This window comes from Corvus cornix, chromosome 1, assembly GCF_000738735.6.
Source record: "Corvus cornix cornix isolate S_Up_H32 chromosome 1, ASM73873v5, whole genome shotgun sequence".
In the NCBI taxonomy this organism is placed as follows: domain Eukaryota; kingdom Metazoa; phylum Chordata; class Aves; order Passeriformes; family Corvidae; genus Corvus; species Corvus cornix.
In genome coordinates, this window is record NC_046332.1 from 96,623,613 (window position 1) to 96,646,216 (window position 22,604).

Here is a 22,604-nt window from a genome sequence, read left to right on the forward strand (position 1 = left end):
AGCTTGAAGAAACAGCCATTAACGTAAATTTGAACTAAGCTGAAAAATGTCAGTGTTTTTACATTTAATGCCCTTTTTTATTTCTAAAATAAAAACTTGTGAATTGCAAACATTCAGGAAAGAGTATAAGCCAATAAATTCATAAAATGGAAAAGGGGAAGATTTATGGTGATTAAAATACGTGATTTCAACAGCAGGGATTCCAATTTACAGCTCAGTGCACCACCTAGAATGGCTGTTCATGTCTGTAATTTCTGTATTTTAAGTAAAGTACTCCTAATACATTCAACCTCCAGGTATACAAAAGGAATAAGAGAAACATCACTAATTAAATACATGCTTGAAAACCATAGTAAGTAAAATATATACACTACATGCATACACTAAAAATGGTGGAATTGAATGGCCAAAAAAAAAAAAAAAGTGGAAAAAGTTAAAAAATAAAGGGGATAACACAAAAAAAAGGTTTTAGCATCCTTTTATATGATGATCATGTTAAGTACTAAATCAGCCTTCTTTATCCTGTTTTAGTTGTACAATATAGAATAAAATTACAAAATATTTGAATGTCATAGTGTTCTGAATCTACTGTTCTTTCACTACATTTTCTATAGCAAAAAAGTCGCAGAAAATTTCTCTTTGAACTTCTCCATTCTATGACAAAACATCCACTGAGACTCATAAATCCTAATGCTATTTAATCAGTCTGAAAAAATTTTAATGAGCTCTCTCTAGATTTGGTACAGAGATTATTTGTAACTATGGGATCAATTAATTAATTAGAAATGGAAGAAACTGCAAAGAAATAGTGTTTTAAATTAAGGTAATGATTTACATCACTTCGAACTTTTTAAATAGAACAGATTGATTCTTCATAAGAGAGTTATGACCATTTGTATTACTACAATCTATCCCTGTGTTTAAAAAGTGAATAATAATGGATTTATTTGCTTTTAAACTAATACTAAGGTCCATTATTTTACAGAAAAGCTACAGGCAAATCAACCAAAATACTGGAAAGAAATGCCTTAGCCTTCAACATCCTTAAGCAGGAAGTTAATTATTTGTGTGGTTTTGATGACAGAAGTATCTTAGAAATATGTATAAATCTTGGCATGAGGATGTCAGAAACCCTCTGATTCAGAGTCATATGTAAAATAAATTTGCATACCATTTTTGTTATTATGAAACAAAACTTCTTCAATATAGTATTGAAAAGTTATAGTCAATATATAAATATATATATGTATAAATTTTACAAGTACACACAAATGGCCTGGTTATTATAAACTCTTTTACATAAAAAATTAATATTCTAGTATTTCAAATTCCAAAAGCATGATTTTAAAGAATGTAAGCCCTATAAGTTAAAGTGGAACAGAAAACTATTACAGCTGGTGAGGGGTCAGTAGCTCTGACCGAGGAAGAGGTGACCGGTCCGGAGAGATGGTCCCAAAAGGAATCACCTTCCCAAGGCCTGGTGTCTTCCCTCAGCTGCTGGCTGGAGTGCCCGTGCAGAGACTGTCAGCTCTTTAGTGATTGTCAGCTCATGATTTCAGCTCAGCTCTGCAGGGCAGCCTCCAGACCAGACCAGAGAGAGACAAGAGGCTCGTGTGGCTGGTTCTGCACGAATGGTAGCTTTATTGTTGGTCCATACTCCAGCAAAGGGGAAAGCCAGGGACGAGAGCTCTCTCCCTCGCAGGGGCAGAGGGCTAGCTTTTATAGGGATACAGGGGATGGGTGCCAGAGGGTAAAGGCCAATGGGTTACAAAGGATCTGCATAGGGTCTCCCAGAGGATTCTGGGTCTGTCTTTTCTCGCCCTAAGTGAAAGTTAGCTGCCTTCCCAGGGAGTCCTGCTGGGAGATTGAGCAATCGCCTTATCTCAGCGATATCTCAGCCCCAGGGCAGGGGCTGGGCATACCCCACAGAAAACTATTGTTTAGCAGAAGTATTTTTGTTTCCTTATTTTTTTTTTCCCAGATCCAGTCTGTGAAGTTAATCACTGAATCACAGGATGAGTCAGATTGGAAAGGACCTCCAGAGCTCATCTGGTCCAACCTCCTCCATTGCACAGGACTATGTCCAGACAAATTTTGAGGATCTCCACAAGCTCTCTGGGCAACCTTTGCAAGTGCTTGGCCTTCCTCACAGTAAAAAAAAAGTGTTTCCTGGTGCTCAGACAGTCTCCTATGTAAGTCTGTGTCCATTGCCTCCGGTTCTGTCACTGGGCACCACTGAAAAAAGGTCTGGCTCCTTCTTCACTGCAGTTTCTCTTCAGGTATTCATACACATTAATAAGATCCTCTTGAGCACTCTCTTAACTACAGCCAGACCACTAAAGAAGATGTTAAACAGTACCCAGTGCTCACCCCTGGCGCACACCACTAATCACTAGCACCCAACTAGACTTGCGCCACTGATCACAACCCTCTGGGCCTGGCCACTCAGCCAGTTTTCAAACCACCTCACTGTCTGCTCATCCACATCATACAGGTGAGAGTGTCGGTAGACAACAGCCACTGCTCTCACCCCGTCCACCAGGCCAGTCACTTAATCAAAGAAGTTAATCAAGCTGTCAAGCATGACTTTCCCTTGGTGTAGCCATACTGACTACTCCTGATGGTTTGCTTGCCCTTACTGTGCCTGGAAATGGTTTTCAGGATTAGTTGTTCCATCATCTTTTTCCAGGGATTGAGATGAGGCTGAGAAGCCTGTAGTTCCCTGGGTCATCCTTCTTGCCCAGCTTCAAGACAGGAGTAACATTTGCTGTCTCCAGCCTTCGAGCACTTCTGCCAATGGCCATGATAGATCAAAGATTATGGAAAGCGGTCTTTCAAAGACATCTGCCAGATCCCTCAGCACTTGAGAGTACATCCCATTAGGGTCCCTGGATTTATCAATGTCCAGTTTGTTTAAGTATTCCCTGACCAGAATCCAAACAGAATAACACTGAAAAGTGTCTTTCAATCGTCTAAATAAAATGTATGAAAAAGAACACAGTGTTTTGAATATTGTGGCCTGAAATTTCTATAACATTCAAGAACGCATTGTTTCTACATATGTACAGCTCCAGACGGTTTTCATACAAGTTGCATCTGTGCATTTAAGAGCAGAATTTGGAATATATTAAAAAAAAATATATAGTAAAATACAAAATTTCTAGTATTTAATTTCGAGATCCTATTTTGATTACCTGACTGATTTACTTAATTACTTACATGACTGTGCATTGTTACTAGTGTTGGAAGTTCATATGATGCTTCGTGCAGCACAAGATAGAAGACCTAGGCTGAATTTGCAGGATGTATCTTTTTTGAAATTCCTGTGCTATCATTTTATCATTATGCTTATTAAGTTCCTAGTTAACCAAAGACTGCAAATCAAAAGGTCAACATTTAAGAAATTCTGAGATGATATTTACGACATCCTTCAATGATGGTAAAGCAGATATAATATCCATTTATAAATCACTTTAAATACCAGTCTACTTGCAGAAGTATGCCTGTATAGCAGCAGCCACTGGCTGATACACCACTACAGCTAAACTCTGCATTTGTTTTTTTCTGTCTACATTGTATTTTTTGCTTAGAGCAGCAGTGAAGTTTTAAAGCAAACCTGAAAGCTCTCACTTGCTCCCTGGTAGTTTGTTTCACTGTGTAGTTTTGGTATGTACTAGGTTGCTCTAGCAGGAAGCTCCAGTGAAAGTTCTTTCCAGGCACTCATCAAGAAACCTCCAATGCTTAAGAATACGTAAAGCTCCAAAGAACCTTATCTCGGCCTAGGATCACAATAAATCTAATCCAGTAGAAAACATTTAAATAATATATAGCATAGGTATATGGGCCTAAGCACTAGCTATGATGCTCTAACAACCTGTTTTGCTTGAGTCCAGTTACTTGGTTATGTAGACATTACCTTTATCTCCTGATAGTTGGCTGCAGCCTTGGATGTTACTGATTGCTGGCATGAAATCCAGGCCTGCAGCTCTATTAGTTCACCACTTGGGACAAAACTCTGAAGATGACACCATTATACTGCAACTGGTCACAAATGTTTTGGATAGTTTCGCATGTACTGTTTTCATTTCCTTCCTCTTGGGAATTCTGTGCATGTGCAAATTTCTCACACTTTAACATTTGTGACTTTTGTAGATGCAACAAAAAAAAGTTCAGCTGAATTATCTGCACTAAGGGAATTTGATGCTGTAAATTTCTTATAAAGGAAAAATATGGATTCAAACATTTATGTTCTTCTTCACAGAAGAGTTAACAAAATTAAAAATACAGAACTACTATAAACAATCTGTGACTTTGTCTAACATACCTTTAAATTTTAAAACTATTAAGTGTAATACAGATGCTACTATTTCTTCATATATTTTTTTCAATGCTAACACAACTAAAGGATCAAATACAAGTATCTACACATGTCACTGGTCCACTGGTTTTTTGCTTGGTTTTGTGTTGTTTTTTAATGTTTTGTTCTTTTTAAGTATTACCACCTTGTGGGTTTTCTGAAATAGAACCACATACTAAGAGTTTTGGGAAAGCTGCTCCTCTGCTCCTCACATGAAATTATATTTAATTTGCCATTAGCACAGATGACATTGTTTCCTTGTATATGTATATTTGGTGTATCATTTCTGAATATGCAAGCTTACAAATGAAGTAGATTCACATATACAGAACATCAAGAGAAATTGCAACAGAAAATAATCAAACCAAACCAAAACCCAAACCCAGTTTGGTTAACTGTTTGACAGTAAACCACACTGCATCAAACTTAATTCACTTTGTATTCCCAGGCAATGAAAATACCACTTAGACTCTGGGTGAGAACTTGAAGTATGAAAGGCTGAGGAATCTTAGCTAGTCATTCCATATGTATTTATCTAGCCTTTTTTTCCCAATAATTCTACTGAGAGAACAGTAATCACAGTCTAATTTACCTAAATTTTTTCCTTCAAATTAGCATGTAATGTATTTTTCCACAGTAATGAAACTCCAGAACTTCAGAACTTACGTTCCACTTGGGACAGAGAAGAAGCGAGAAAAATATTCTAAGGATAAAGGCAATTTAATTTAAAATAAAAATGAAGACATTATTTTAAGTAACTCTCAGCTTATGTGAAATATTCTCCCTACAGATTTCTATTTCAGAATAAAGTTTGGAAAGTTATATATAAGATGGGAAAACTAAACACATCTACTATTTTAGAAAGATTGCTCAAACTGAAAGTTTTAAATCGGAAACACGAACTATGATCTCAGCGATTTAGACTGCTAGTGGAAAGATGTAGCTTAGGAAAAATATATGTCCTCTCCACAAAGAACTATATTTAATGTTTCTACGCTTAAGAGGTAAATCAGCCATGAATGGATGAAAAATAAACTGACCTATGTTTAAATAACTGTTTCCAAACTCTGAATAGTGAAGTTAAGCTTGCAGATTTATGTATACAGCAGAAAATCATTATATTTTCCTTTTGCTGCATGCTACCATGTAGTAAGTCAGAGAAATCTGCATAACAAATTCTAGATGTAGTGGGGGAAAATCTCTCTCTTCGACAGCACAAACATCTTTGAAAACAGGGTTTGCTGACTTTTAGAATATTTATATTAATCTAAGTATTTATCACATTAAAAAAAAAACCAACACATAGCCCAAACAGAAGATTTCTAAATTTAACTTGTGCCCTCCCCCTCTTACCTTCTCTGGTGGTGCAGGAGGGTGAAATCTCTTTGCACAAAGTAAAAATGGATCAGGATGTGGCTTGCCACGCTTCAACTCAGGGTCATCTCCCAACACAATATGATGAAAAAGACCGAATAAGTCTTTGTGTCTGGTTGTTTTCTTCTGAAATGACTCTTCACTTGAGCTGCTGGCAACAGCTATGGGTATGTTGTGTTTGTGTAAATGACGGATCAGCTTATTCACCCCTGCAAGGCAAATATATACATTTTAGTTTTTATATATATGCATGTAAGTTGGTATATGTATTAACATTTATACCCAATTACAAAGCATTTAGCAATACTTCAACAATGCTGTCTTACTGAATGTAATAAACCTATTCCAAACAGTCAGTGTAAAAGAAAATTCTTGCTATATCTGAAATGTTCCTTCTAAACTCAAAAATCATGGAACATTCTGTAAGTTACATATCTACTTTTTCTGTTATAAAACAAGGCTTTTCACAATATGTCAAAAATGTGATTAACATCACTACATAATGAGACCCACTGGAAACTCATTAAGCAAGGTCCCCACATTATGTAAGTTTATTAGTTGAAACTGAGAGTTTGGGAGAACATTTTCTTTCACATACAGTTATGCTTCTGGGAAAAAAAAAATCAAAGATATATACTCTTCTCACTGGATTGCAGAGTTTTAATTTCTGAAGCAGGTATCCAGCTGGCTCAAACCAGCCCCTCAGATAGCTCAGTTTCTCTTTTTGCAATTCCTAAAGCAGGTAACACTGAGCAGAGGAGAGCAGCTGTCAGTCACAGTTGTTAATACCAGAGATTTATCTATTGATGCTGTGAACCCAGAGTAATGAAACCTCAAATCTTATGAGTAGAAACTTCAATCTGATCCAGTCTTCTAGGGAAGGTTAATGCAGTGAACAGTGAAAACACAACAGTCTGTGTAAGATGGAAACATACTTTGCTATTCAGTGCAAGTTTTGAGTTTTCTATGAAGGGGTTTTAATGCTCCTGTGCTGAAGCATTCTAAATGCTAGATACCTCTCCCAGACAAAACAATTATCATTACCTAGTGAAGAACAAGCATGGATGTCTGGTCTTTATCAATTCACAAGAGAAAATCCTCCATAGCTGTAAAATCATTTCAGCTGTGCTTCTTGGCATTAATCCCAACTGTACTGGACACAGGAGATTAGTTTCAGGTAGTTTTGGTTCAAGTAGACTCCAATTGACTTTTGGCTCTTTGAAACACTTGAGCACAATTCTGTTTTCATGTTCCAACTACATGAATTCTTATCTGATTTTTCATGCCTGATTATACAAAAATAATCTTATTCCGTTCCTCCTGATTCACTGTCATAGTTATGTCTGGTGTCTGCTCCCTTAAGCCATTCCTACTCCTCCTTTGCCACCTCAGCATCTCTGATTTGTGTTTCCCTTGTGATCCAGCCATTCAATTCTATAAATAACCCTATTATGTGCCATACATTTTTCTTAAATATAGTCATATGTCCAACTTTGAGAAGTTGTAAGTTCTACTGATAGTAAAGTGTATAGATTACTGAATAGGTGCAGTAACTAATCTACCTATCTGGAAATACAACTTGTAGGTATGACTCTCTACAGATTTCTCATTTATTCTCCAGAATCTAATCAAACAATTAATAACTGACATTTCCAGCCCCATGCTTGTATTTGAAGATGGCCTTTAAACTTTAAATACATGCACTTCTCTAATGTTAGATTTTGAGTTGGACAGACATGGCAAGCAGTACTGCTCATCTACGGTCAATATCTCAGCCTTTTAAAAGCCTTCCTATGCTCCCTTAAGTGGTCATACTAAGCAAGTGCATTTTTCCCCAAATGATGCTACTATGTTCTCTCACTGAAATATGATGTTTAATACAAGCCAACTTTTTATTCCAGATACTTTATATCTTCATTCTGAATCATGTGAAGTAAGTCTATATTAAATTAATGGAAGCATTAACATTCCTTAATGTAAAGCAGTAGGATAAGCATCTCTTCCCTAAAATAAAATGCATTCATTCTAAGGAACTTAATAAATTGCAATGTTTATCAAGGCTACCATACATAAGTGTAGTAATATAAAGCAGTCCAAAGATTACATAAGCAGAAGACTCTTCCTATCTCCTACACCCTTGCTATGATATGGTTAGTTTTCTCTAAAGTTGTGTTCTTTTCTAATAGCTAATTTTCTTTAGTCCCACTGCATCACAGCTTCAGTTAATCTCTCACTGTTTATTCTATGTTTCTACTGAAGGTAGCCAGCCACAGAAAAGCACTGTTGCAGAAAGTTTATTTCTTCAGGGTTCTCTCTTGTGTTCCCCAAGCACATAATGATTTCAGTGTGTAAATGTGTATGCATGTGTGTTTGATTTCTCTTTTTGGCTTCCTTCACAACACGGGAGTTAAAATGCAGTTGTCCCTAATGTCTCCAGAGAGAAAATATCTACATTATTCAGAAAATGCACTTTAATAAGAATATGCCACTTAAAAAAATATTATTTACATACATGTAAATACAGCAAGATAGGAAAAAAAAAAAAAACAGGGGGCAAATCAGCTGCCCAGAAAAAAAATTAAACTGCATTTGGAAGAATAGGTAGCATAACTTGACAAGCTCAAAACAGTAGCAGCTGAAAAATATTTTCATTCCAGGTTTGATTTCCTTTTTGTAAAAGCTATAAATCAGGAAAATCCATTTTTGTTTGCATCCATTACCACCAGTTTAGCTCTAGACACTTTGCCACCATATCAAATTACTGACACAATTATTGTAATAATTCAGCATATAATTCTTCATTAAGAAGATAATATCTTTCTTAGTATCCTTCTAATGTTTTAATTTTTTTAAAAGAAAACATCAACAGAAGGGGAATTGAGGAACTGCTTTAAAGATCTGTAAGAAACTTCCCCTGGCAAATACTGTCATTATATCTTCTACAGCTACAAAGGTTTTTCAATTAAATGACAATCAAAACCAACCAATTCAAAACTCAATGGCTATGAAGAAGTATACTGAAAATTCCCATGGCCTGCCTAACTTCTAACTTACTTGTAGCTACCATGTAAGGGATCAAGACCCATCCATCCCAGAGGGATCCCTCTGCTAGACTTCTTGGGACTACCCTCCACCTCTCCTACTGAAAGCTTAATCATATACAGCAAGAATAAAAATTAAAGAAATATCAAAAGAAATAAAGATCTCTGTTTTTCCAGCATAAGAATACAGTCCAAATGTTGCACACAGGCAATAAATATCTTATGCAGAACAACATAAATTCTTCAAGTAATTATAAAAAAATTACGAATAAATATCCCACAAATGTACTCTTGTTTTCAGATAGTCAAAGAGGTAAGTACTGCATCTTTATGCTATCTCTTTAAATAAGAAGTTTTAAATCAGACACAGAAGCTTAATATATACTAACTACAATAGTTAAACACTGGTGACTATTGCACAGAACAATAGGTGAAAAGAATTGTAAGATAAGTTTTGTTACAGAAGCTGCAAAGGAGAAGGATCAACTTTAAATGTCAGCATCTTTAAAACTCAATTAATCACAAATGTTGATGAAGTTATCAACTTTGAGAAAAGAAAAAGAAAACAAACCAACAGAAAGGACCTGTTTCTTCTGAGACCACAGACACATTTAAAAGAAAGAGATTGGCTCTTTTGTTCTGAAAATTGAAGAAAAGCATATATATTACTTTATTTTTTTGAAAAAGGAACTTTTATTCCTCCATCAGACTCCAAATGTGGTGTTGTTCTCTTTGGATTCAGCTGATAGCATGGTGACTAATACATTGGATCAACTGACAAACTAAAAATAAGACTTATACCGAACAACAAAACCCTTGGGCTAACTGTCACATTTTCTTTCTCATTGACTAATACAAACATGAACAGCAAGAGTTCAGGAAATCAAATAACGTTACACTAAAATGATCTAATGAGTATCCCTATCTAATTATTTACGTGCTATTACAACACTGTTTTCTACATTATTCCTTCTAAGCCATCACATTTTATAATCAAATGACATTATTGATCATGAGGTGAAAATTAACAAGGTGAAACTCCTGAAAGCACCTAAACTCAAATTGACGGAAAGCAAAGGGAATTTTTATTTTCCTTTTAGCTTTATACAAACATGATCTGTGCCATGCACAATACTTCAAAACAGTGAACAGAACATATGAGTTTGCTACATTTTATCTGATATAATTTCAAATTTTTGTACCATCCCTTTTCTTGTATTTATCTATCCCCGAGCAAAACACTGTTCTTAACTTGAATCGCTTCTGCATGTCCAGATTCAGATCTATTTCTTTTGAAATGCTTTCAGACAAAGAAGGAAATACTATAAAGCTCTTCTATTTTTTTCAAATATTGGTCTCCAACAAAACTTTTGTCTATGAACATGTTACAGTAGTGTATGTTTTTCAAGATAAACAAGAAAGGGATCTCCATGAAGAACTGGGCAAACACGTGAGATAAGGAAGAGAATTATTCATGCCACTTCAGGACTGAACCTTAATTTCAGTTTCCTCTGTTCCCCAGTTGAATGATGTCCGGTGTTCATATTTCTGCTTGCAGTTGATTCATTTGAAGGCATAACACCATAATACAGACAATCACAAAGCAAGATCTGACAGTACCTTAGCCTGAAAATCCACTTTTTGATTGTCTTATAAACACAGCCAAAGTCCTACAGTCTTCCAGCTTCAGGAAAACAGCTGGTTTGTGTACTGTCAGCACAGACTGCAGGAGCAAGGTCTCATAAATGCTCAGGCCTACACAGACAGCCCCCCTGCCTTCTAATGTTTCAATCCTAAAAAGATGAACATAAGCTATGTAAGAAAAAGCCCTTAAAAATGAACTTCACATGACCCTCTCTCAAGAGAAAGTATACATTGCAAATAGGACCATAGTAAGTTAACTCCTAGAATTTATAAGGTAGATTCTATGAAAATTAAGCTTCAAAATTACATTACAAGACCTAACTGGCTGAGAAGGCCTCAAATAAACAAAGAGTGGCATTTTTAGTGGCATATCCTTTCACAAACACCACAGTGTACTATACCACTCTTGCCACTGTTTAGTTCTCCCCTGAGTGGCACCTAGGTACCAATTACATCTTATTTCTGCTTAATAGTATTTTATCCACTACACAATCCCAGAAAAAAAACCCAAGAAATCAATAGGCAATAGAGAAATAGAAAATGTGTGTGTGTATTGTTGCCCTTAATTTATCTGAAAGCTAACATGTTCTGCTAGGAAGGACATATAGCAGAAGTATCCACATTTTCCCACCCTTAAACAAAATTCAAACAGCTCACAGGGCTTTCAGATCTGCCCCAACCATCGCACATAATCCTTTATAGCTTACAACTAATTTAGTTAAAGTGTTAACCAACTGTAAAACATTTTGAGCAGGCTGAAAGAGAGAATCATCATATACAGTAATACCTCATATTATTCCAAATGATTATTGTCCTTATTAAAGCAATTACAGTGTCAGATGTCTAATAATCTAAGAAACAGTATAACGTAGGATTACTTTAGTTCAAGACAGTAAATAATAATAATAATAATAATAATAATAATAATAATAACAATACCCCCATACAAACAAAATACCATAAATACAGTTTATTTCTTAAACTAATTAAATGCAAGCATTAAGTAGTCAATGAAATCAGGTTACATTGTGAAGTTTCCATAGATTCTGTGTATTCTTCTTCACATTCAAGTGGAAGTTCAAGTTAAATTATTACAGAATGCTGAAGGCTACATCTATGAAAATGATCAAAAACTTTGGCTAGACTTAGAGTGATTATTCTGTGCCTTTTTCTTCATAGTTGTTTTTTTTAGAAAGTAAACACGTGAACTCTTAAACCAACTCAAAATAGAAAATGGGTATTTTAAAATTGATATGAAAATGACTTGCTGCGTTCCAAAGCTTCTCCACACTAATTAGTTAAATAAAAAATATTACTTCTCATTTCACAGAATCACAGAACTGCCTGAGATGGAAGGGTTCCACAAGGACCATCTAGTTCAACAACCTTCACTCACATAAGCCTCAAATTATTATGATTAAAGTAACAACTTTAGTGCTACCTACTGCTGCTGTGTATCCTTTGACATAGTTTTGGGGACTACAAAAATACTTTAGAAAAAGTGAGGTATTTAGGACATTTTACAGATTGTCTTATCCCTCTCTCCAGGTAGTTACTGGTTATTTGGTGATTGATCCAATTACATTCCTGCGCTATGTTTGTCTGTATTTCATAATCGCAATATGCAATTTGTTTGCCCGTTAATTTTAATTGTTGAAAAGATACTCATTCTCCTTATTCCAATAAGCTATACAGACCACTTTCCTTTGTACTATGTAATAATGAGTACTATCAATCACATTTATTTTATTGTCAACTGTCCTTTTATAAGCCAAAGGAAAGATTTTCTCCCCAAACTTTTTGATAAGAAATGTGGTGGTTTGAAAAAAAAATAGGGTGGGGTATGGAAATATGTTAAAAAGGTCTTTTTAACAGAGAACAAAAACTGTAACCATATGGGCAACCAGATCTTTCCCTATGTATATTTTATTGTATCTACATATGCTTATGCTTTCTTGGGAGGGGTAGTTGGGGGTGGTGTAGCTTATTTATTTATTTAACCTGAACTACTTGCCCTCATTCAGAAACACAATTGTTTTTGTTTTTATTTTTATTTTCATATCATGTTTGACTAGTCTTTTAATCTACTACTTCTTTTATCCTGTTTCTCTTTGCTGATGCACATGTATGGTTTGTTTCTCTTTCCCTGCTATACTTTTGGAGCTTGTCTACACCATGTAGCCCGTGCTAATATGACTACACTTGCTAAGTCTTGTAGCTCAGATGCAGCCTATTCTGAAGAAGAAACAACATGGCTACAGACTTTTTAAAAGAACACTGTATTAATCAACAGATTTTCAGACCTGTGCACTGAAATATTTGTTGGAAGAACTATACCAGTCACCATACTCTTTCTTTACATAGTTTCTGCACAAATTCATAGAATGTTTTGTGTTGGAAAGGATCTTAGAGATCATCTAGTTCCAACACCCCTGCCATGGGCAGGGCCTACTTTTTCTAGGTCAGGTTGCTCAAAGACCCATCCAGCCTGGCCTTGAACATTTCCAAGGATGGGACATTCATAGCTTCTCTGGGCAATCTCTCCCAGTGCCTCACCATCCTCACAGAAAAGAACTTCTTCCTAATACCAAACTTAAACCTACTCCCTTTCAGTTTGAAGCCATTCCTCCTTGTCCTGTCACTTCATGCCCTTTTAAAAAGTCCTTCTTCTGCTTTCTCGTGAGCTACTGGAAGGTGCTATTAAGTCTCCCTTGAGTCTTCTCCAGGCTGAACAACCCCTATTCTCTCAATCAGTCTTCAAGGAGAGAGGCTTCATCCCTCTGATCATCTTCGTGGTCCTCCTCTGAACTCGTTTCAACAGGTGCAAATCCTTCTTACGCTAGGTGCCCCACAGCTGGATGCAGCACTCCAGGTGGGGTCTCAAAAAGAACAGAGTAGAAGGGCAGAATAACCTCCCTTGACCTGCTGGACACACTTCTTTGGATACAGTCTAGGTCACAGTTAGCTTTCTGGGATGTGAGCACACATTGCCAGGTTGTGTTGAGCTTCTTGTCAATCAACACCCCCAAGTCTCTCTTACCAGGGCTGCTCTTAGTCTATTCTCTGCCCAGCCTGTATTGGTGCTTCGGATGACCTCAACTCAGGTGCAGAACCTTGCACTTGGCCTTGTTGACCTTCATGAGGTTTTCACTGACACACCTCTCAAGCCTGTCCAAGTCCCTCTGGATGGCACGCCTTCCCTTCAGCATGCTGACTGGCCACACAGCCCAGTATCCTCAGCAAATTTGCTAAGAGTGCACTGAACCCCACTGTCCATGTTGCCAACAAGAATGTTAAACAGCAGTGGTCAAATACAACTTCGTGCTTTTCTCACAGATGTTCAGTACTCCCTCACATACATCTGCTCATTCATCACTGTAGATACAGTTACTTTTCTACTCACACTAAGCAGCATGACCAGAGAGGACACTTGACCTCTGGGGAGGCAAAATCAAGGCTCTTTAGACACCCATATTCAAGTCCACTTCATTTTGCTGTAAAGTTACATGACACAAGCTGTCCAAGAGTGTTTGGTGTATATCTGGAAGAAAAGACTTACTGCTGAGAAAAAGACTAAAGGAAACTGAAAGGTCCATACAGTGTTTAAATTAAGTGTGCATACATTATGCATGTCTTGATGATTTATGTTCAGTTGTACACAAATGGAAGTATTAAGGATAAATATAGCTTCTGTATTAAAAAGACTACTCCTTTTTTCCAAAATCATTTACAGTTCCCACACTGAATGTGATATGACACCACATCAAATGTGGTAGAACTTTTCAAGATTTCATCACTTTTTTTAATCAAAGAAAAGTTAACATTACCACTCAGAGCTTTGTCAGGTTGATTAGATTTCTAACCAATTCCAAGATAATCCATTAAGTTCACAAAAACAAATCCAAGAAACCTTAGCAGCCTCTGAACACTAAAAGCACTCAACAAAACAAAACAATCTCACTTAGAAAAAGAAGCTGCTGTTTGTTGACTTAAGTAACAAAATTATCTAAAAATATTTTTTATGTAATCTGGTTTGCTACAACAATTGCAAGCCCATCACTGGTGCTATTAATTATATACACTTTCTCTCAATCCTCAGATGAAGTCAGGATTGCTGCTGTGAAGGTGACAGTGTGACAGAGGTGATGTCATACACTGCTTGATTTAATTGCCATGAATGCTTTAACTTGGTTAGCCCTGAACAGGCAGTTGGACTAGAGAACATTTGTACATCCCTTCCAACTGAAATAGTTTTGTTCTATTCTTTCTATTCTGTTCTATTCTATTCTATTTCTATTCTATTCCATTTCTGAATCTCATGAAACTATGGAAACACAGCTCTCAGATCAACCTCCTTCTTTATTTGTTATGACATACTGTTTAAAAATGCTATCTGCAATGATATGTTATCCTTTCTCCAAGCTACAAAAGTAGAGGTGGAAACTACCGGCCTACCCCCACTTTAGAAGGCAATGTCTATAAATAAAGAATTTTATCTTCTCATCTTATTGCTCCCTAAAAAGTATCAGAGATCCTTCTGGTTAGAGAGACTTCCTATTCATCAAATCATTACTCTCATTTTAGTCTGGACACATGCACGACCACAGAAAGAATGTAAGTTCTAAATTTTACATAATTCAAAAACTGCATCAACTGTGTTGCTGATTTCCTGATGAAAGCATGTTTGGGTTGCAGTCCTTTAGAACTTGATGTAAAGGCCAAATGTTTGATATCAGCCAAACAGGAAGCACCATTCTGAGTTTGCAGCTAATTGGCTGATCTCTAGGGGTTACAGGCTCACTGAGCCCAGCATGGACTCACTAGAGTTTCCTACCATTAAAACAAAAACAGCAAGGAAAAGAAAAGATAGCATGGTAGGAAGTCTGTTTAACTGTCAAGGGCACAACATGAATCAAGGAAGCAATAGTTAAGCAAACTAGACTGCTGGTTGAATGGAACTGTTAAGGAAAAAAAGAAAAATTTGGAGTGAGTTGCCATTGAAATTTGAACTGTTTTCCTTTCTTCTCTTTTTGTGCTTTCTGACTGGCTTCATTTGGTACTAAAATTGAGGTATGAAATTATCTCCTCATGGCTGCAAGAGACAGTCAACTTTCTTCAACTGGAAAATAGCTTGCACATCACATTCTGCACTGGCTGAACAGAAGATGCAACAACTAAATCCCAGTTACCGTGAAAACAACCCAGGAATGGAAAATGTCCAAAAGGTATATACACAGCCACACAATCCTTAAAGATCTGTGCTTTGTGATAATGATGATAAGCCAAAACCCAGAGACTACAGAGAAAGAATAACAGCAGTTTCATAATCCTGACATGATTATAGCAACTGTTGTATAATTTGGAGTTCAGTTTTCTCACTCTGTATATATTCTAGGTTTATGCAAAAGCACACCTATATATGTCTAGGTAAATATACATATGCATGGTTTTCTTCTGTTCTGCTTGTCATTCCCTCATCTTCTGACTATGCACTTCCCTGCAACTTAGAAATGTTCAAAATGCATTTGCAGAAACAGAAAGCCTACTACATTACTCTTGTAGATAACAATGTCTGTACTCTGACAGAAATATTTAGAAAAGCAGCACAGTGGCAGGCCTGTCATTTTGTAAGTGTCATCTTGGATTAATTTTTCTCCACTGAATCAAAATTACCATTCCTTAAGATTCTTTCAGAACTAAAAATAAATCTGTGAAAAACTCTCAAATAGTTACTGGAAAATTCCATATTGGAAATGGATGTAGTCTCTTCTTAGATGACATTTGTATTTTGACCACAGCCTGATGTATTGAAGCTTGTCTGTCAGTCTGGCATACTGAAATAGCCAAAACTCAGTCTTCAGCCACTAATATCTCAGAGCTATTGTACACAAGCCTGTGCCATGGTTTAACCCCAGCTGGACACTAAGTACCACACAGCTTCTCTGTGTGTGTGTGTGTCCTCCCTGGTGGGATGGGAAGAAGAATCATGAAAAAAAGTAACTTGTGGGTTGAGATAAGAACAGATTAATAATCAAAACAAAGTAATAATGATAATAATAATACTACCAGTTGTAAAACGAAAGGGAGAGTGGGAGGGACAGATAAAACCTAAGAAGAGTGATGCACAATAGAATTGCTCACCACCTGTTGACTGATGCCTAGCCCATCCTCAAGCCACAATTGGTCCCTCTCCTGGGTAACAACTCCCGTTTATATACTGGGCATGATGTGCTATGGCATGGAATATCCCTTTGGCCAGTTCAGATAAGCTGTCCTGACCATGCTCCCTCCTTGCTTATTGTGCACTTATTCACTGGCAGAGCACGAGAAAATGAAAAATCTTTAATTTGGGGCAAGCATTACTTAAACATCAGTGTGTTATCAACTTTATTCTTGTACTAAATCCAAAACACATCACTGCACCTGCTACTAAGTAGAAAATAAACTCTATCTCAGCCAGAACCAGGACAGGTTTCTCACCTGTCAGACAAAGAACTGCTTTACAAATTAAATAGTCATTTAAATTCCACACTATCCTTAATCTTCACTGATATACCTGTCACTTACTTGATTTAGGAATTTACAGAGTTATCATCTTTGGCAAGACCACATGCATAGCTCATCCAGAAACAAGTGCCACTTGTGACTTGCCACAGAAACAAGTCACTTTTTCAAACATCATTGGTCACTGTTTAGCATTGCTCTCCACCAAATCAAATTTCAATCCAATTTTTTGGACGAGCTTTAGAAATTGATTGAAAAACAGAACCTCACACATTTACTAAATGTCAAAAGATGGCCAGAGACACAGCACTTTGGAGTCATCTTACACCATTAATATGACAATTAACTTTCACTTTCCTGTATTTACCTGTAACCATCTGAAAGATCAGTTTAGACAGAGAACAATGGAAACTCAAAATGTTACCACAATCTTACGTCTTGCACAACACATGCAAGGAACCCATTTTTAATTAAAGAACATTAAGTGACTGTAAAATAAATCTGCAATCCATTAATAAACATCCTCAGAAGATACAGAAAGACAGAATGAGATTTAAAAATCTGGTTCACTGGAGAACAGTTTCTAAAGAAACTAAATAGTAAGTAACTGGAGCCATTTTCCTCTAGCTTATTAGCTGTCATCAACTTGGTTTCCCAAAATTCATGGCAATTCAGCTTGTATCTTGTATCTTGTGACCAAGTAAGTACAGATCACATCACTTTAGTGACCAAAGATGCCTTTGCTCTCTACAATGGCCACTGAGCATAAAGTATTCTAGTTCACATCAATTCTACTTTAGAATATAGACTAAAAAAAGTTATCACATGTATTTAGTTGAACTGAAAAGATAATCAGTTGAACAATTTTGGTGATGACAAAAATGTTTACTTGTTTTTCCGAGCACTAATTTTGCTTGTTTCATCCATAATAGTCCAGCTTCAGTGAGCCTAAAATTCACTTTTGAAGGCAGGAACAGTACAAAACTTCATGTTTCCTTTGGCTAATCTGTTTCATCACCTTTGTAACTCTGTTCAAGCCAGCTCAGCCACATTATCACAATCTTCAGCAAGCACAGAGTATCCACTTAATAGCATCAATTACTCATGTTGTTTCTTTACAGCAACTCTTCTTTGTGTCACCTAACACTTTACCTGGTCTGTTCATCTGGCATTTTCTAAACCCAGATAAGGATTTTTTATTTGGCTTGCAAAAGATATATTTGAAAAGTCAGTCCCAGAAGCTTGAGATGAAAAACAAAAAACACATCCATCCAACTTTCTTATTTTTCTGGGAAGTTTAACTAGGCTTACAGTTTCAAGTGGATCTATAAGTGAGAGAGATGCAATTTGAAAAATCTTGTACATAAAAGACATTAGAGAGATAACTAAGTTAGAAAGACAACTAAGTTGGACACACAATGTACTAAAGTTTTTAAGCTGCTGAAAAAATCACAGCTATTATTTTTGCTGCTTGTTATTTATTCGTAACATATCACATATTTTTAACCTTTATCCTCTTAATGCATTATGAAACTAGATATAAAAAAGCTTCTAAAAATTAAAACATTAATGTGCTGTAGAAATTGTCAGAACACATGAGCACACATTCAAAGAGAAAAAATAACTGTTAAACGTACTTTGACATGCAGTTATTTCACTTCTAATACTTTTTTATAGTCCTTTCCTCCTATTTTTTTTCCCTTCATAAATTATTGATATTTGCTCCAGAAAGTTTAACATTGCACATAAAGTTAGCAGCAATCCTAGCTTTAGGTACTGATAGTGTTGCATGGCTGAGGATTTCTCCCTAAGCATTTCAAATCTAAATGTAATTGAATACAAAATTATGCATTCACGCTACAGGTAAGATTCATCCTCTTGCTTATCTTGAGTTACCTCATTGAAGCTACTCACTTGGGCATCCTGCACAATCACTGTTAAAAGACACGTATCTTGAGAAGGTAAGGAAACTCACCTGTCTTAGGATAACCTGAAAAATCCTCCTTCTCCACTGACACACTCAGACACTGTACTTGAATTACAATTTTCAGGTTAGGCGAGATCAATCCCAACAGAAAGAACCCATGGGCCCACATACTTCTAAAGGTGCAGGCAAAGGCATCTATGCTTCACAAAGTCAGACTATGCTTATGGTCAGGTAAAACACAGCTGCCAACAACAATTATAAAGAATGTTTAGTTTACTAAACAGAATCAATGCACATGTATCTAGTCCTTTTTTTTCTTTTAAAACATGAAAAAAAGCTTTTCTCCAAGTAAATAGTGGAAAAAAAATCTGTCAACTTTAATACGTAAAATATCCTTTTAAACAGGTAAATAAAGAGGTGGATTTAGGTAAATTTTCTAAAACAAGAGCAACAAAACAATCTGTAAGATCAGCTGCTTTGTGGAAGGCAGACTACAAACTTCTACCTTGATCAGCATTTAAATAATTCCATAAAGAGTTTATAAATGCTGCAAAGAAACATACCTGGCATCAACTCAGCAGTATGGAATATCTTCTCCTGCATCATTTTACTTTCATTCAATAATTCTTCTGTGGTTATTGGAAGACCTAGAACTTCTCGAATAGTCTCTGCTGCTTCTGGGGCTTGTTTACCCATAACCAAGGATTTCACATCCCAGTTGTACGTCTTTCCAAAACGCCCACAGATCTGTTCAAACACTACTGAATAGAGATGCTCAGTATCTGTGAAAAAAAAAAAAACAAAAACAAAACAAAACCTATGTATAAACAGGTAGGCAGCTGGTCTTGCAAATAGACCACATAAATGGTCAGAGAATGAACTGCCAGGACCCAGACGGCACATAGCAAAGTGGATAAAATTACTCCCTTTATTTGCAGGAGGGAACTAATCCTTCTACAATCACCTCAGAGGTACCCAGGTTTTTCAAGCTGTCATTTCTGCATTAAGAAAAGGTAAATTAGGGTCTTAACAAATAACTATCTGGACCTGCTCTTTCATCACCTTTCTTTACTATCCAAGTTAGCAAGCAGTGTCTTGATTAAAATACCCTATTTAGGCTTTCCATGAGAAAGAAAAGAAAGGAAGGAAGGAAATCTGGTACTTGGGGGGGATGTCATTACATATTCCATGTAAATTGAAAAAAGAAAAAAGATTTAATTATTTAAGAGTGTCTTTGAGCGGAAGCTTCTGAGTGCCTTCAAAGACATTACAGTCATTATTACAGTGCTGCTGGCACCACTGTATTTACAAGGGATTACTCAAGCAAAACACACTCACTTATATTTCCAGGAGATTTCAGACAAGAGTAAACTTCAGATTGAATTTTGGCAGTGATCCTATCAGCTTATATGTCAAAGGTGGTTTTAGGTTTAAAGCTATTTTTTTTTAATACAAACAAACAATTCTACCTTTCTTCCCCTCCTCCCCCAACAAATTCTTGAAAAAGAAGGTCATTAGCATTTAATTTAACACTAATATGGGGACAAAAAGTACTTTCAGCTCTTGTCCTCATTTCAGCAAAGACCTCGAACACTGGCTTTTCTACCAGTCTATCTTTTTAAACAGTCTCCTCTGAAAAGTCAGCTACTGCTGTTAACCATGCTTTAATTTCCTTCTAATGCATGTCTCTGCCTTCTGTATCTCTAAAGATATATTTATTATTATCACTTTAGCAATGAAAGGCAAAAGCAAGGAAATAAACTATTTAGAGAAACTAGGGACTTCACTTATCAACATGTCCTATGTCACATAAAAATTTTCTTAATGGAGATAATAAAGTAGTGAAATTATTCATGTGTATATTGTCTCACTTTCTGAATACATCAGAATTATGCAGGAGTGATTAAACTTTAAGCTTTAACAAAGATACTGTGAAGAAAACAGTCTGAAGAAAGAGGCATAGAGCCCATGACTACAACACATGCCAAGACCTTCCCCGCAGTTAGACAAATACTCCCTGCTTCACCACAGTAATCTGTTGTCCTGAGATCAGCAGACAATTCTGATCTGAAAGCAAATGAGAAACACAGGGGCCATTTCACCATCATATGAACTTGCAGTACAGAATACATTTTCTGCCACCTGCCAGAGTGCTTTAGTCTACGTCTCCCTTCGGTAACTAGAGGGGATCTTGAGCCAAAAGATCAGATAAAGACTCAACATACTTGTCTGGAGTATTTAACAGAGCAGCAAAGGGTTCACAAAAACCTCTCACCTTAAAAATAGAGGCAAAAAAAACCCCCACCTGTACTACTCTTTGTAAATGCTCCTTAAACAACTACACCTAAGGGAAAAATATTACAAGTGATCTTGGAGACCCTTCAAACACACAGGAAAAGTGTCACAGCAGAAACACAGGCAAATGGACTCTGAAAAGTATTAAGCTGCCTAACATGAGGAAGGAGAAAAGAAAATAGAACAACAACAAAAATTCCTCCAGTTTGCTTGAAAATGCCAGGTGGTACTCTCTGCAAGCTAGGAAGGTAAACTAAGAATACGATTTTTAAAATTCACAGGTCTCACTTTCCTTTTTGTTTTAATAAACTAGTTTTTCTTCTATATCTCAGACTCACCAGGTGATGGACATAAAATTCTTACCCAAAGTTTAAACTTGAAACTGAAAATCAGTCCTCATCCTATTAAATAGTACATAGCAAGCTAAGCAGAATTAAAACAAAGCAAGGAAACAAAAAATTCTAGAACATGAAAATTTTCCTATGGGTCTCTAATATAATTACATGTTAATCTATTTGAAAGTGAAAGGTTCAACTTTATAGCTAAATATACTACTTTAAATAGTCTCCCATATTTTAAATATTACATAGCTGACTTGTGAATGAAATTTCATTTATTTTCCTTAAAAGAAGCTTAATGATGTCCAGATTGCAGACCTAAAAACAGTCTTTTATGCAATGTTCCAGTCTGTCAATAGAAGAGCACTCATGAACAAATTTGAGTCAAACCTATTAAAACAATTGCTTACTTATTCATACTGTGCTATAACATAGTTTTCTATGTGCTGAGAAACAAAACAAAACGCAAACCAAACAAACAAGAATACTCCCAAATTAGTCAACACATTTGTATCCTACATTTAATTTAAATATACCTAAGTCCTACAAAGCAATGTGTATGTTTGGACAAGCAGAATGCCAGAGAGTCTTCTTTCCTTCCCTCCCCTGATTAATTATAGTTAAAAGACTTGGCTTACAAAACCTTTAACTTTTCTTTCAAAGAGATCATTGTCACTCTACCTTAAGTCATAGCATGTGGACTCTGGACATTGACGTAGTTGCAATGAAAATTAACATAATTTCAAGATTCATGACCTCTTGTAGGATTCTCTATATTTGTATTGCTTGAAAATCAACATGATTTTAATTTTCATGAGTAGATGACAAAAGCATGGATGTGGACATTTCACTTGCTCAAACAGATATATTTCACTACAGTACATGAATAAAATCTGAAATCTGAGGAAAAAATTATGCATATATACACTGGAATCTGAGAAGGTCACTGCTGATAAATCTGCATTTCCTACATACATGTATAACAGATAAGGACATTTTTCTTTTAATCGAAGACAAAGGAAGATCTATATGTTCCCCTTATAATTAAAGAGCAGTAAATAAATACTAAATAATGATACAACTTCAAGATTCCTATCGGAAAGGAGCAATCTCAAAAAAAAGGC

The 22,604-nt window shown here is 36.1% G+C and overlaps 1 protein-coding gene across 5 annotated transcripts in view; it reads right to left on the reverse strand.

Moving 5' to 3' along the window:
• LOC104686134 (pseudouridine 5'-phosphatase) overlaps window positions 1-22,604 on the reverse strand; it is a 70,095-nt gene that overhangs the window by 23,568 nt on the left and 23,923 nt on the right. For all 5 annotated transcript variants that reach the window (XM_039550168.1, XM_039550175.1, XM_039550181.1 and 2 more), the window contains 2 exons: window positions 19,411-19,629; window positions 5,711-5,940 (listed from right to left, as the gene is read on the reverse strand). In XM_039550168.1, the coding sequence (XP_039406102.1) occupies window positions 5,711-5,940; window positions 19,411-19,629 (449 nt within the window). The remainder of the gene's footprint in view (window positions 1-5,710; window positions 5,941-19,410; window positions 19,630-22,604) is intronic.